Source organism: Bufo gargarizans, chromosome 8 (genome assembly GCF_014858855.1).
Source record: "Bufo gargarizans isolate SCDJY-AF-19 chromosome 8, ASM1485885v1, whole genome shotgun sequence".
NCBI classification, from domain to species: domain Eukaryota; kingdom Metazoa; phylum Chordata; class Amphibia; order Anura; family Bufonidae; genus Bufo; species Bufo gargarizans.
This window is the reverse complement of record NC_058087.1, coordinates 153,155,014-153,168,053: the sequence shown is the minus strand read 5'-3', so window position 1 is coordinate 153,168,053 and position 13,040 is coordinate 153,155,014. Positions and strand designations below refer to the sequence as shown.

Genomic DNA, 13,040 nt, shown 5'->3' with positions numbered 1-13,040 from the left:
TGTACAACATTTTAGGATGTGGGGCGGTCACACGGCAGCTATTTTTATTGCTATTGCTGAAAAACTTTAAAATAGATAATTTGTAGTCATTTTATTTTGCTTCTTTTTGTTTAAAGGAAGGAGCTGTGACGCCGGCAAATCCTTTTTTACTGAAATTCCAGATTCTCCAGCAACCTTGTCCTACAGAGCAATAATACAAAGTATGTACCCATTCATTGTGGCCTTTTCTTTTTTATATTGGATGGTATGTGTTAGCATTGGCTCGCAGGAGAGGTTTGTAGGGATGTTATCAGGAGTCAGGGTGCTGCCACACATAGCGACCACTGAACAGCCACGACTGGCAGGCACACGTGTGAAAGAAACTACTCGATGCTGTTAAACCATACTGCCATAAACGCCAAGGAGTTTACACTTGTGCCTTGGTTGGCAGCGGCTGATGTGTCTGACAGTGCCCTAAAAGTGGCGCAGATGACTTTTCATCAGATGAAGTGCGAAACGTGGCCCCCGAGGACACCATGGAGTTTATTTATTCATGGAAATAAAAGTTAAGTTTTATTTTAAATTCTAAGGCGCTGGACCTATTGAAAATTTGTTACTGAAGGCTCTCATGACCCCAGATCCGGGGGATTCATCCATGCTGCCTTTTTCTTCATATTACGGGAGTGTCTGGATTATGCAAATTTAGGGTGAGCTGTGCAAAAAAAAAAAAAAAAGTTTTTTGTTTTTTCTTGCGAACATTTACTGACATTGTCAGAAATGTTATAAATTTTGTCAAGACGTGTGTCTCGGTCAGGCTTTTAACCGCAAACATGATATTTTTTTTTTTCTGCATTTTTTACAAAACTTTACCAGGTGATGCAGAACTGCATGAAGGGAAGTGCAGGGCGGCATTCTCAGAATGTGCCCTAAGTCTGCTTTTTCAGAAAATAAATGGGTTACGTTTTTATTTTATAAATCAGGTTATATTTGTAAAATGTTAAAAATGTTGTGATGCTCCTTGCAAGAAATGGGGGAAGTAGTTGCAAGAAAGAATATGGGATCCATATAGCTAATCATATCTCTTTTTGGTTCTCCTACAGAAATTCAAGACTTTTGTTCCTCGAGACCCTGACCATGAGTTTCTTTGAACAGGAACGGTACAGAGTAACTCCCCAAGTGATTGTTTAATATTCCAGTTTCTGAAATCTCTACAAGGACAACGTTAAATCATATCATTAGCTTTTTACTATGTGACGGCTTCGTTTGAGTTTTCTCTTAATTGGAAAATGGCCACTAAGTAGATGTCTGCTTCTAGACATTGATATATTGCTTAGAACGGACTGCCACTATTTGATGGAGAATCTCCTGCAGTGAAAATAAGATGTTTTCTCACTGGACAAACAAGATAAGAAGTCAATCTGCTCACTTAATAACAAGCACAGATGACAAGAATCCTTTAAAAAGTAGAAGCGTAAGAACTGCAAGCCTACCAGACCCAAGAAAAAGAAAAGTTCAGTTTCACTGTGGTCAATCATTGTATCCAGAATAAAAATATTTAATAAGCCAAAAAAAATCTGTAATATCTTTTATCTCTCTCTGCTATGTTATCCAGTAAGTGCAGATAGGGCTCAGTGTAGACTTGTATTCCATGGTACAGTTCTGGTATCCTCCACTAGGGGGTGATCAGTGAAAACAATACCATATATGAACTCAAAAAAGATAAAATTCCTGGACTGAATGCAGCTCAGCCGACCGAAACTGATCTGTTATGATGTCGGCCCAACCACAGGTATAATGTCCTGTACTCAAATGATGCAGTGAGTACTGGAATGTAGGCTCAGAAGTTACAGCATTGTAAATCACTATGATGCATTGAGCTTGGGTCAGTCGTACAGTGTTCAGGTATCAGGGTGAGTATTTTGCCTCACGCTGACATTATTTTGATACGTGACTATGATATCTGACCATGTCCTAAAATGAACACTGTACAGTCGAGCCATGTTCAGAGACTGTTTGTTTTTCCTGGACCGCACATGACCATCTGAAAAGGCTCATGCACACAAACATATTTTTTGTCCATGTCCATTCTGTTTTTTTTTTTTGTGGCTGGTATGCAGAACCATTAACTTCAATGGGGCCGCAAAAACAACAGAAATGATGTGTGGGGGTTCCGCATCTGCATGGCTGCAAAAAATAAATAAAACATGTCCTATTATTGTCCGTATTGCGGACAAGGATAGGGCTGTTCTATTATTGGCTGACCATTCCACAAAAAGCGGAACGAACAGCAAAACGCCAACAGTCGTGTACATGAGCCTTAAAAGTAGGCAAAGGGTTCAAGAGAAACGCTGACCAGTGAAATGAAACATTATGAAATTGAAAGCATCTTGGAGGATATTCACACAATGGCTTTTGCAGACAGAATTTAGTGCAGATTCAGTTCTTTCTTGAGACAATCATTCATGGTCTTCTTTTGAAAACAGTGGGACTTTGGATGCCGGCGACTTTTTAGCATGGAGTGGCACTGACAAAACTGCCGAGTGAACAGCCCCTAGGCACTAGAATGTATACAGGTTCCGGTCATTCCTTTCATGTCCTATTGATGGTAGAGAGATTATTTGGAAAGCTGGCTTCTCTTTTCATAGAGTCTGGAAGAGAAACAGAAGTTAAAAGGTCAAACTAAAGTATTACTATATAGCAGTCAGGTGCCGTTAAAGGGAACCTGTCACCAGTTTTATGGTGTCCTAACTAAGGGCAACATAAATAAGTGACTGATTCTCTTAGCAAAATGCTGGGTCACTTTTTTTAATTGACCCAGTCAATCTGCCAACACCTTGTATTGAAAAGCTCCAGCTGATAATGATGAGTCCTGAATATTTATGAGCTCCTGACTCTCCCCGCCCACCTGCTGCTGATTGACAGTTATTTTCCATATGAATCAGCAGCAGGTGGGCAGGGGAGTGGCTATAGCTCTGAATTAAATATATGCTGGACTCAATGACATCACGCTGGACTCAAATCAGTTCATTAGCATGTGGCATGTTTGTGTGTATATTATGAGGTAACCATCTGTCACACCAGTAAGTGAATACATCTAAGGTACTTTTTAGTAGTTAATGATTGTATATAATCAGTTAGATTATAATCAAATATCCACATGACAGGTTCCCTTTAAGTTCAGGGCTATGGACAGTCTAGACCTGTGACGGCACTCCAGCTGTGGGAAACCTATGACTCGGAAGATGCACACTTTTCTCAGAACTCCATAGAAATGAATGGAGCATGCTGGGAGTTGTAGTTTCACCACAGCTGGAGTGCCGAAGGTTAGTCTTCACTGATCTAGACTGTGGCACTGCGCTACCAGCTATAGACCTCCATCTACCACCTCTGTTCAGCAAGGAAAATAAGTTTTCCACTTAAAGGTCTCAGACAAGGACCCAAATGGTCCCATAAAAATGTTATATGTAGCTCTTTTTCCAGAGCTGTTCTCGTGCCACTGCTTGTTTATAGACTGCAGCAGGGATGTGCTGGTGTATGGCGCGTGACCGCTGCAGCCAGTCACTATCCTCAGCACGTCACCTCTGCAGTTAGTAAACAAGCAGTAGCAGGAGGACTGGATCGGCACTGGGGAAAGATGTATTTAAAAAAAACTTATTTTAAACCTTTTGGGGGCTTGTGTGAGATTTTTAATTATTTCAGACAACCCCTTTGAAGATACCTGCACACGGCAGGATATTTTGGCTGCAGATTTGCAGCAATTCCATAGCAAAATCCACATGTATTACATGCAGATTTCACCCCTCACATTGAAAGCTACTGTGAAAAAGTGTAGAATAAGGGCTCATGCCCATGAACGTAAGGGCTCTGTGCCCGTGCTGCGGTCCGCAATGCATGGACACCGACCGTGGTGCATCCACATGCGGATCGCGGACCCATTCACTTGAATGGGATCCGCATCCGATGGTCCACACCGCAAAAAAGTAGTGCATGAACCCTAAAGGTAGGCAAAGCGTTTCGTAGTGCTTCCGTGGGGTTCAGATCAGTGCTTCAGCACAGCATCTCCAGGTTTGCGGACCCAATTAAGTGAATGGGTCCGCATCCGTGATGCGGGGTGCACACGGCCGGTGCCCCGTGTATGTGGGGAAACGGCCGTGTGCATAAGCCCTAAGGGTGCATTCACACGATCGTATTTTTGGTCCACGTCCAATCCGCATTTTTTGAGGATTAAATGCAGACCCGTTCATTTCTATGGGTCCACAAAAAATGTGAACAGCACATGTCATCCGTGAGCTGCCCAAATTTGTAAATTATAGAGCATGCCCTGTTCTTGTCCATCTTGCAGACAAGAATAGTTTATTTTTTTTTAAATAGGGTGTGGGATGCACATGGACCGGGTGTGTGAATGGCCCCCTAAATTCATATGCTGTGGATTTTAAAATCTGTACGATATTCTTACACCTAGTATAGACTGTCCTCTCCTTATTGGACACTACAGTAGTCACTTACAGCAAAGGGTAGGTGCCGAGCTACTTAAGCAATGCAGCCTGAGGGCCATCCCTGGCAAACTTGTAGGAGGGACAGGACACCCATGGCAACCAAAGTAAATTTTTACATTGTTCCTAGGATTAAAAGCAGTGTCACAGGTAGGTATTACCTCATGTCCCTAACTATTATCTATCAGCAGTTTTGCACCAACAGAGTTGCTGACAGACACGGACTCCCTTTTTGTGGCATTTTTTATAAGTCGGAGTGGATCCAGCAGTTAGGAGAAGTTTAAGTCCTTCCTTTATATTTCTCATTTCCATTAAAAATAAAACTGCGTCAAAAAGCTGCGTGTTACAACACCCTTAGGGGATGTTCACAAGGTGGAATTTTGGCATGGACAACCACGCCAAAATGTTGCTGAGGACCCGCCAATGGCCGTGTCCTCTCTGCCTCCCTTACATCTCTCAGAGGCAGGATCAAGGAACAACAGCTTTAAGCCACACCGAGAAGGGACATGTCCTTTCTTGCTGGAGCTTTAAGATGCCGCTCGTCGATCCTCAGCGCTGCCTCCCATTCAGATGTATGGGAGGCAGACAGGATGCAGCCGTCATTGGGTTTTCGGCGAAATTCTGGTGCAGCAGTACTTGACGATATTTTGCTTAAAAAGCTGCCATGTGAATGTCCCCCGATGAGGGCTGGTGCAAGGATTTTTGCCACCCTAGGCAAAAGCTAATTTTGCCGTCCCCTTGAATCTGTCCTTTGACCTGCCCCTTTTTTATGGGACAGGAATGTGCCCCCCCCCCAGCGTACAGGGACTGAGCTGGCAATGTAATCCTGGTGAAGCCAGGCATTGGGCACCATACTAATTAGCTGCACATAGAAGAACTCTCCATGGCACATGTGGAGGCACACTACACCCACAAACAGTAGTAGGGGTCCTCTCCTATTCCCCCTGTCACAGGAGCCTGCTGCCTTACTTACCGTGTCTGAGCCAGAGTTCACATGCTGAAAGGCGAGGGCGCCAAACACAAACCCTGACAGCAGAGAGAGCGGGCTGCGGGCAGATAGGCATGTATAGTGCGACACGAGAAGAGACAGTGACCTCTACTGGACAAAGCCCATACTACGCCCAGCAGTCCGTACCCCATAGAGACGGGGATGCCACAGGTTGTAAGGGGTGAGCCATGGCGGGCAGGGCCAGCGCCACCCATAAGCAAAGTAGGCCACCGCGGCCGCCCCCAGCAAGAGTGCGCTCTACGCGGTGGCTGACTTTGGTTATGGGTGGCACCGGCCCTGCCCCCGATGCAACCTTTAGGAGTTTATTTTCCAGTATAACTTCACAGTGATCAAAAGGCAAATGTCTTCCTAAAGTCACAAAGAATTATTCTAAAGGATTCTAGTCACACATCCAAAAGATCTGCTGGAAACACTGGGGGAGATTTATCAAAACTGGTGGAAAGGAAAACTGGCTTAGTGCCCATAGCAACCAATCAGATTTCACCTTTTCATTTTTCACAGCTCCTTTGGAAAATGAAAGGTGGAATGTGATTGGCTGCTAGGGGAAATTTTGATAAATCTCCTGCCACATGGTTGTCCATTCCATAGAAATGGTTTGGTGTACTAAGCTTCCCCCAATGCTGAGTGACAGGGTTACACAACTTACCCGTTGAAAGAGCTGCTGGGACAAAAATCGTGAGGCTGTCCTCCCCACATTTTGATGGCTGCCAGTTTTACAGTGAATGTAACCATAAAGATTTGCCGACTGGAGGGAGATGCCAGCAATCACCAAGGCCTGTATGTATGAAAGGAAAGAAGTGACCACTACATCTGCATCTGTCCATATATTTGCCATGTCTGGTCCATAGACACCATATACATCAGAAAAGCATCTTCCCCAAAAGCAAGAATAACAGATATCATTTCCAGCAACTGATAAAGGCCTCATGTACACGACCGTAGCTTCTGTCTGCATTTTTTGCGGATCGGATGCAGACTTCACATCGTGTGCTGTCCGCACCTGAACGTCCACATCTGTTCCGTGGACAAGGACAGGACATTTCTACGGGAGTTTAAAAAAAAAAAAAAAATGTATGGTGGCATGCACTCGGCCGGGACCCATCTTATGCGTATCCGCGATTTGCAGGCCACAAAACACGGTCTCTTGCTTGAGCCCTAAACAAAATCTGGTGTGGCTGATTCTTCCAGGAAGGAAGGTGTTTTTGGGGAGTCCGAGGTCTGCTTGTTCGCACGGTCAGGCTGCTGCTTTTTATTAAAAACTTTATTGCACAACTACTTCCATAATCTGTAAAGCCGGCCATACATTATACAGAAATGTTGGGTGAACATGCTAATTTTAGTGGGACCGATCAACCATCTAATGTGTGCATGCAGGCACATGATGTAGGGGGGTGGGAGTCAGTTGGATTTTAACACGCCCAATCCTTTTGTTCTGAAGGGGGACATGACAGACAGAACACATGCAATGACTGCCAATTACAAATGCCCAAAAAAATCATCTTGATCTTTTAGCAAAATGTATTGTGCCTCGATAAAAAGCGTCATCGGCGAAAGCTTTAGATCTTGTACAACATGTACATTACACACTCTAGGACACTGCACTATGAACAGTAATTGATTATATGTCACTGGCCATTCACTGGTTGGAAAATTTTTCCATGTAAATGCAACTTTATGCCTCATTAAAGGGAACCTGTCACATGGATTTTGAGTATAGAGCTGAAGACATGGGTTGCTAGATCGCCGCTAGCACATCCGCACTATCCAGTCCCCATAGCTCTGTGTGCTTTTATTGTGTCCAAAAAATTATTTTCTAGATATGCAAATGAACCTTAGATGAGTCCTGTCTCCTCCATGCTTCAGAGGTGAGTCCAGCCACGCCCACTGTGAAGGAGCCCAGCACCGCCCCGCATCCTCCGTATCTCCTCCTTGCTCCCCGACGTCACAAAGCTAGAGCACCGTAATCTCGAGATGTGCGAGCTAGCACATGCGCAGTTCATTCCCCGAGGCTGATGCCATCACAGGGAAGGAACACTATGCCAACACTGCGCATACGATAGCTCGCACATGGGGAGCTTACGGCGCTCTAGCTTAGTGATGTCGGGGAGCAAGGAGGAGATTCGGATTATGCGGGGGAGGTGCTGGGCTCCTTCAAAGTTGGGCGTGGCTGGGCTCCGGAAACGTAAGTAGCCTCATTTACACATATATATATATATATATATATATATATAAATAAATAAAATCGTTTTTTATGACACAATAAAAGCACACAGAGCTATGGGGACTGGATATTGCGGATGTGCTAGCGGCGATCCAGCAACCCATGTCCTCAGCTCTATACCTAAAATCCAGGTGACAGGTTCCCTTTAACACATCAATGTTTAGTTAGTGATTTTGAGCCAAAACCAGGTGTGGCTCTAAACACAGAACAGGTGCAGATCTTTCCCTTAGGCCGAATGCACACGGCCGTGAGTGGTCCGTGGAACCGCGGCCTGGATTCCTGCTGAGTGCAGGAGCGCACGGCGTCATGGGTTGCTATGACACGGTGCGCTCCCTGCTGCCGCTACAGTACAGTAATACACTGGTATAGATCATACCAGTGTATTACTGTACTGTGATGGCAGCAGGAAGCATATCTGTTTTTTGGGGAGGATCAGTTTCTTTCCACAGATCCCTTGTAATAAATGCCTATCCTTGTCCGCAAATGTGAAAAAAGTAATATATGCACAATTTTTTTTGCTGAAGGGAAACACAGACAACAGACTTTGCTGAAGGGAAACACAGACAACAGACGCGGAACACAAACGGATGAACTATCAGCATTTTTTTGCTGACCCATTGAAATGAATGGGTCCCCATCCCATTCGCAAAAAAAAAAAACGGAACAGAGGCCGAGAAAAACAACTGTCGTGTGCACGAGGTGGTGCTTCACTCTGAAGTTCCCTCTGCTCTCTGTCTTGAGCGTCTTCACAGCCCCTCTGCCCTAAGTGACATCTGTAATGATCTCCTGATTGGATGCTACAGATTTCAGAGCAGATTTCACTTGCAGGATCAGAATCTGGGAGAATAAATGTTTATATTCACACTACCCCTGATAATAAAAGCTCCACCAAAGGCATGTTTGTCCTGTTCTACCTGGCTCCTATCTAGTGTCAGCAGTTTAGCATGGTCAAAGTCCGTAGATGGCCCGGGTCTAATATTAACACTTTAACAACATTGAGGAACACATACCAGCCATTTTAACTTCAAAGAAAATAACGTGCTGAAGAAGAACACCATCCAGATCATGGGGCAGATAATCAAACCCAGCCAGAAGATTCGAGCCTCAACTTCTGTTGATGTAGAATTACTAGGTGAAACCTAAAAATGAGGAGTTGAATAATGCATTAACCCCTTCAACTGCACTCCCAAAAGCTATAATCAATCTGAATGAAATTGCTCAGCTGGCATTACATGACACTGTGCTGTGTGCACTGGGTACTAATTGCCTTTCATGATAAGTCCATTTCTTGTTGCGTCACATGGGCCAACTATATACAGGTTGCCCAAAGGGCAAAAATAATGAAAAATCCCATTCGCTACCCACTGATTTCACAATCTTAACCCTTTGAGGACACAGCCTATTTTTATCTTTTCAATTTTCCCTCCCCACCTTCCAAGAGCACTGTCCTTTTACCAGTCACATAGCCATATGAAGGCTTGTTTTTTGCAGGACAAGTTATATTTTTAATGGAAACATTTAATTTACCATACATTATGCTGAAAAACAAGAAAAAAAAAATATTTGTGGTGTGAAATTAGAAAAAAAACAAGATTTTTGTGAAACTCACCTGTAAAATCTCTTTCTCGCGTGGTTCATTGGGGGACACAGGACCGTGGGTATAGCTTGCTGCTGCCACTAGGAGGCGACACTAGGCTGAAAAGTGATAACTCCTCCCCTGCAGGCTATACCCCCTCCAGCCTGGAGAGAGCATATCAGTTTGTGCCCAAGCAATAGGAGTAGGAGAAAATAACCATACGGTAAACAACCAACAACTGACCAACGCCAGTCGGATCAAACCAGAACTGGGGCCATAGTGGCTCCACAACCGCCAACAATCACCGCAAACAGAAATCACTGGGTGGGAGCTGTGTCCCCCAATGAACCACGCGAGAAAGAGATTTTACAGGTGAGTTTCACAAAAATCTCGTTTTCTCGCTGGTATCATTGGGGGACACAGGACCGTGGGACGTCCTAAAGCAGTCCACGGGGAGGGAAAAAATCACATGCCCCTGGAGAAAAAACGTCCTTGAGGATGCGCAACTCACTGCCGCCTGCAAGAATTTGCTGCCTGGAACAGTATCCGCCGTTGCCTAGGAAGGCACCCGGTAAGACTTGACGAACGTGTGCCCGGAAGACCAAGATACTGCCTTCCACACTGGAAGCTACTGCACAAGGAGATGGACCCGAGAATCGCCGACCGCTGGTCGGGTGGGCCAAGACTCAGCTGGGCGTTGCCTACCCGAGGGCGGAATGCCCGAGCAACTGTTGAACGGATCTAACCGGAAAACATCCTTTGGAGGCCGTCAGCCTTGACAAGGACCCCAGGATAAGAATTGGTAGAAGTCCTTAGGGCTGTAGGCGCCAGACAAGGACAAGCAAGCCCAGAGGCCAAATCACATGGCTGATGGAGAGCTCGGTCCGTGTACTACGAGGGAGAAAGAAGAGAAACCCATGTCTGTGAGGCGTGGAAAGGCGACCACCTTCTGCGAAAAAAGAGGACCTTGGACGGAACACTGTCCAATGTTCATACTCAAAGAAAAAAAGTACGTACAAGAAGGCGTAACAATTCAGAGAAAAAAATAAAAAACAATGCCACCAAACAGCTGGCTCCTGGCCGCAGCTGTGGAAGCAGAACTAAAAAGCCAAGTCCTTAGGATTCACCTCTGGACCAGAGAACAGCCCCTAGGGAGCGGAATATTGGTAGACCAACGCCCTCATAGCCAGAGAGGCTGGTGGTGAGATCTCTAGTAAGAGAAGCTGCCTGAGAATCACTAGGAAACAAACGCCGGAGCCAGGCGTGCCCCACTGCCGGCCAAAGTATCAATACCACATGGGAAAAGTAAAGTAAAATAAAAGCCAATGTGAGCACCGCCAGTGATGGGAAGCCCCGTCACTGACCATATTTCAACAAAACAGTAACGCTGCCTGGAAGGGCAGATGAGTGGAACAAAGATGAGAGAAATACTCTTGCCGGGTGAAGTTCGACCACAACGTCCAACGCCTTCACCATACCCGAGGAACCCTGGGCCCGAAAAAAATAAATAAATAAATAGGGATGGGCTCCCAGAGTCGTACAACCCATGGCTACTGGTCAGCTAGACAGGAGGATAAGGAGATCAGTTATCCACCACGAGGGGAGACCGGAAAGGAAACGTGTGATCCGTACCAGGAACGAAACTCCTACTAACGGGGGACGTCGTAACAGACACCCGCTCTACCCGTCTTGGGAAGACTCTCAGTCCACCCCCGGAATGAGCAGTGAAAGAACAACCACCATTGGCTTGAGGTGATATCACTGACATCTGAAGAGAGGTAGCACCACTGGCGACACAGTATGACTACTAGATCCAGGTCCCGCTTAGAACGGCAATCTAGAGCAGACGAGTGCCGTAGGGACTGATCTACCCAGTAGAACGCAGTAGAAGTGTAAATAGTGCCTAAGGAAGGGGTTAATGCATACACCAGAACCGGTTAACACGGACGTAATCTAGGGACCGAATAACTGTCCTGCCTCGGCCCGCTCGTGCGCAGTTCCACCTCTCAGCCTCTAGCCATGGCTGTTGCAGGTTGCGGCGGTGTTGAAATAAGAACCAAACTACCCGGAGGTGGAATGGAACTAAAGGTCTGCTTACCGATTGCACAGACGGTGCTGTAGTAACCAAACGACCCAGGAGGGTGGATTGGGAACTTCCAGAGGTCCTCCGCTGAGTTGCGCAGGGTAGAAACTCAAACAGACGCCCCCGGAGGGTGGATGGGAAGTTTCAGTTGTCCACAACTGGATTTGCGCAGTCGGATATTTGCGCAGTAGTAGCACCATTAACCAACCGGTCTCAGAGGGCGGATCGGGATCCTCTAGATGTACCCCACTGGATTTATGCAGTTGGAGCATCATCAACCAAACGGCCCGGAGGGCGGATTGGGGACCCTTCGGATGTACCCACTGGATTTACGTAGTTGGAGCATTATCAACCAAACGGCCCCAGAGAGCGGATTGGGATCCTCCAGATGTACCCCACTGGATCTATGCAGTTGGAGCATAATCAACCAAACGGCCTCAGAGGGCGGATTGGGATCCTCCAGATGTACCCCACTGGATCTATGCAGTTGGAGCATTATCAACCAAACGGCCCGGAGGGCGGAATGGGAATCTCTCAGATGTACTCCACTGGATATGCGCAGTTGGAGCATAATCAACCAAACGGCCTCAGAGGGCGGATTGGGATCCTCCAGATGTACTCCACTGGATTTTTGCAGTTGGAGTATTATCAACCAAACGGCCCGGAGGGCGGAATGGGAATCTCTCAGATGTACTCCACTGGATATGCGCAGTTGGAGCATAATCAACCAAACGGCCTCAGGTGGCGGATTGGGATCCCTCATACGCACTCCATTGGAACTTGTGGGCTGAGGAGAGCAGGATCTGCATGCGCATAATTTTTTTAAAATTTTTATTTTATTTTTTTATTAATTTTTTATGAGGATCTAGCCCGATATGGAGAAGGGCTGTATACTGCAATATAAAGGCACATTGTGCCTGCAGACAGAATCTATAGAAAGCAGGGGCCTGAAATGAGGGAGGAAGTTCCGGCCTAGAAGGCCGCAAAGCCGGGGACTAAATTATCACGCCGGCCGACCGGGACTCACCGCTAGTCAGCACATAGCGAACCTGGATCGATGTCCGGAATGCGGTCACCTGTGTCCGCTGACCGCGTAAGCCCATCGGAGGAGTAAATATGCGTGGCCGAAGGGAAAAGAAAGAAATAAAACGGTAGGCCCAAATAAAGCCGGGGCCTAAATTTTGCGGCGTCCGGCCGAGTAGGGGATCCGTTCTGCCTGCTCTCCTGGGACGGCTTAGTGGACTCCTGAAAAGGGAGCCGCCGAGAAGGTGCGTCGCTTGGCCGACCGGGAAGCCCACCCGGTCGGTCGGAGAGCGGGGTCACCGGAATAGGGCGCAGAAGGCGCCTGTTTGTAGTCGGGAAGGGGTGAAAATAAGATGCCGCGGCCGTGGAAAGGGATTAACCCTTTCTACTGAGGTGAGCTGGTCGATGGGTGGAGGATTCCTCACCCCCTCAAGAAGGGGCCATGGGGGGGGGACAGGGAGGGACAGTAAAACTCACCAGACTTCATCTGTGTTCTTCACCCATAGTCTTGTACCAGCAGGGCCACCCCACGACCGCTGGCACCAGGCATCAGGGGTCCATGTAGAGAAGGGCTGGGGAGGAGGTGGCCCTCTTGCTGGCGGGAAGCAGGGGAGCTAGGCTGCCCTGGTCCACTTTGTCTTCTTGGGGGAGGCAGG

At 46.7% G+C, this 13,040-nt stretch overlaps 2 protein-coding genes across 2 annotated transcripts in view; one reads left to right on the top strand and one right to left on the bottom strand.

Annotated features, from left to right (window-relative positions):
- The window catches only part of NUBP1 (nucleotide binding protein 1), a 66,622-nt gene extending 65,070 nt beyond the window's left edge, over window positions 1-1,552 (top strand). The window contains exons 10-11 of the mRNA XM_044303271.1: window positions 117-200; window positions 1,080-1,552. Of these exons, the coding sequence (XP_044159206.1) occupies window positions 117-200; window positions 1,080-1,111 (116 nt within the window). The 3' untranslated portion in view covers window positions 1,112-1,552. The remainder of the gene's footprint in view (window positions 1-116; window positions 201-1,079) is intronic.
- A 110-nt stretch (window positions 1,553-1,662) lies between these two features.
- Window positions 1,663-13,040, bottom strand: part of TVP23A (trans-golgi network vesicle protein 23 homolog A) — a 58,648-nt gene continuing 47,270 nt past the window's right edge. The window contains exons 5-7 of the mRNA XM_044303272.1: window positions 8,713-8,841; window positions 6,128-6,256; window positions 1,663-2,627 (exon numbers count right to left, since the gene is read on the bottom strand). Of these exons, the coding sequence (XP_044159207.1) occupies window positions 2,619-2,627; window positions 6,128-6,256; window positions 8,713-8,841 (267 nt within the window). The 3' untranslated portion in view covers window positions 1,663-2,618. The remainder of the gene's footprint in view (window positions 2,628-6,127; window positions 6,257-8,712; window positions 8,842-13,040) is intronic.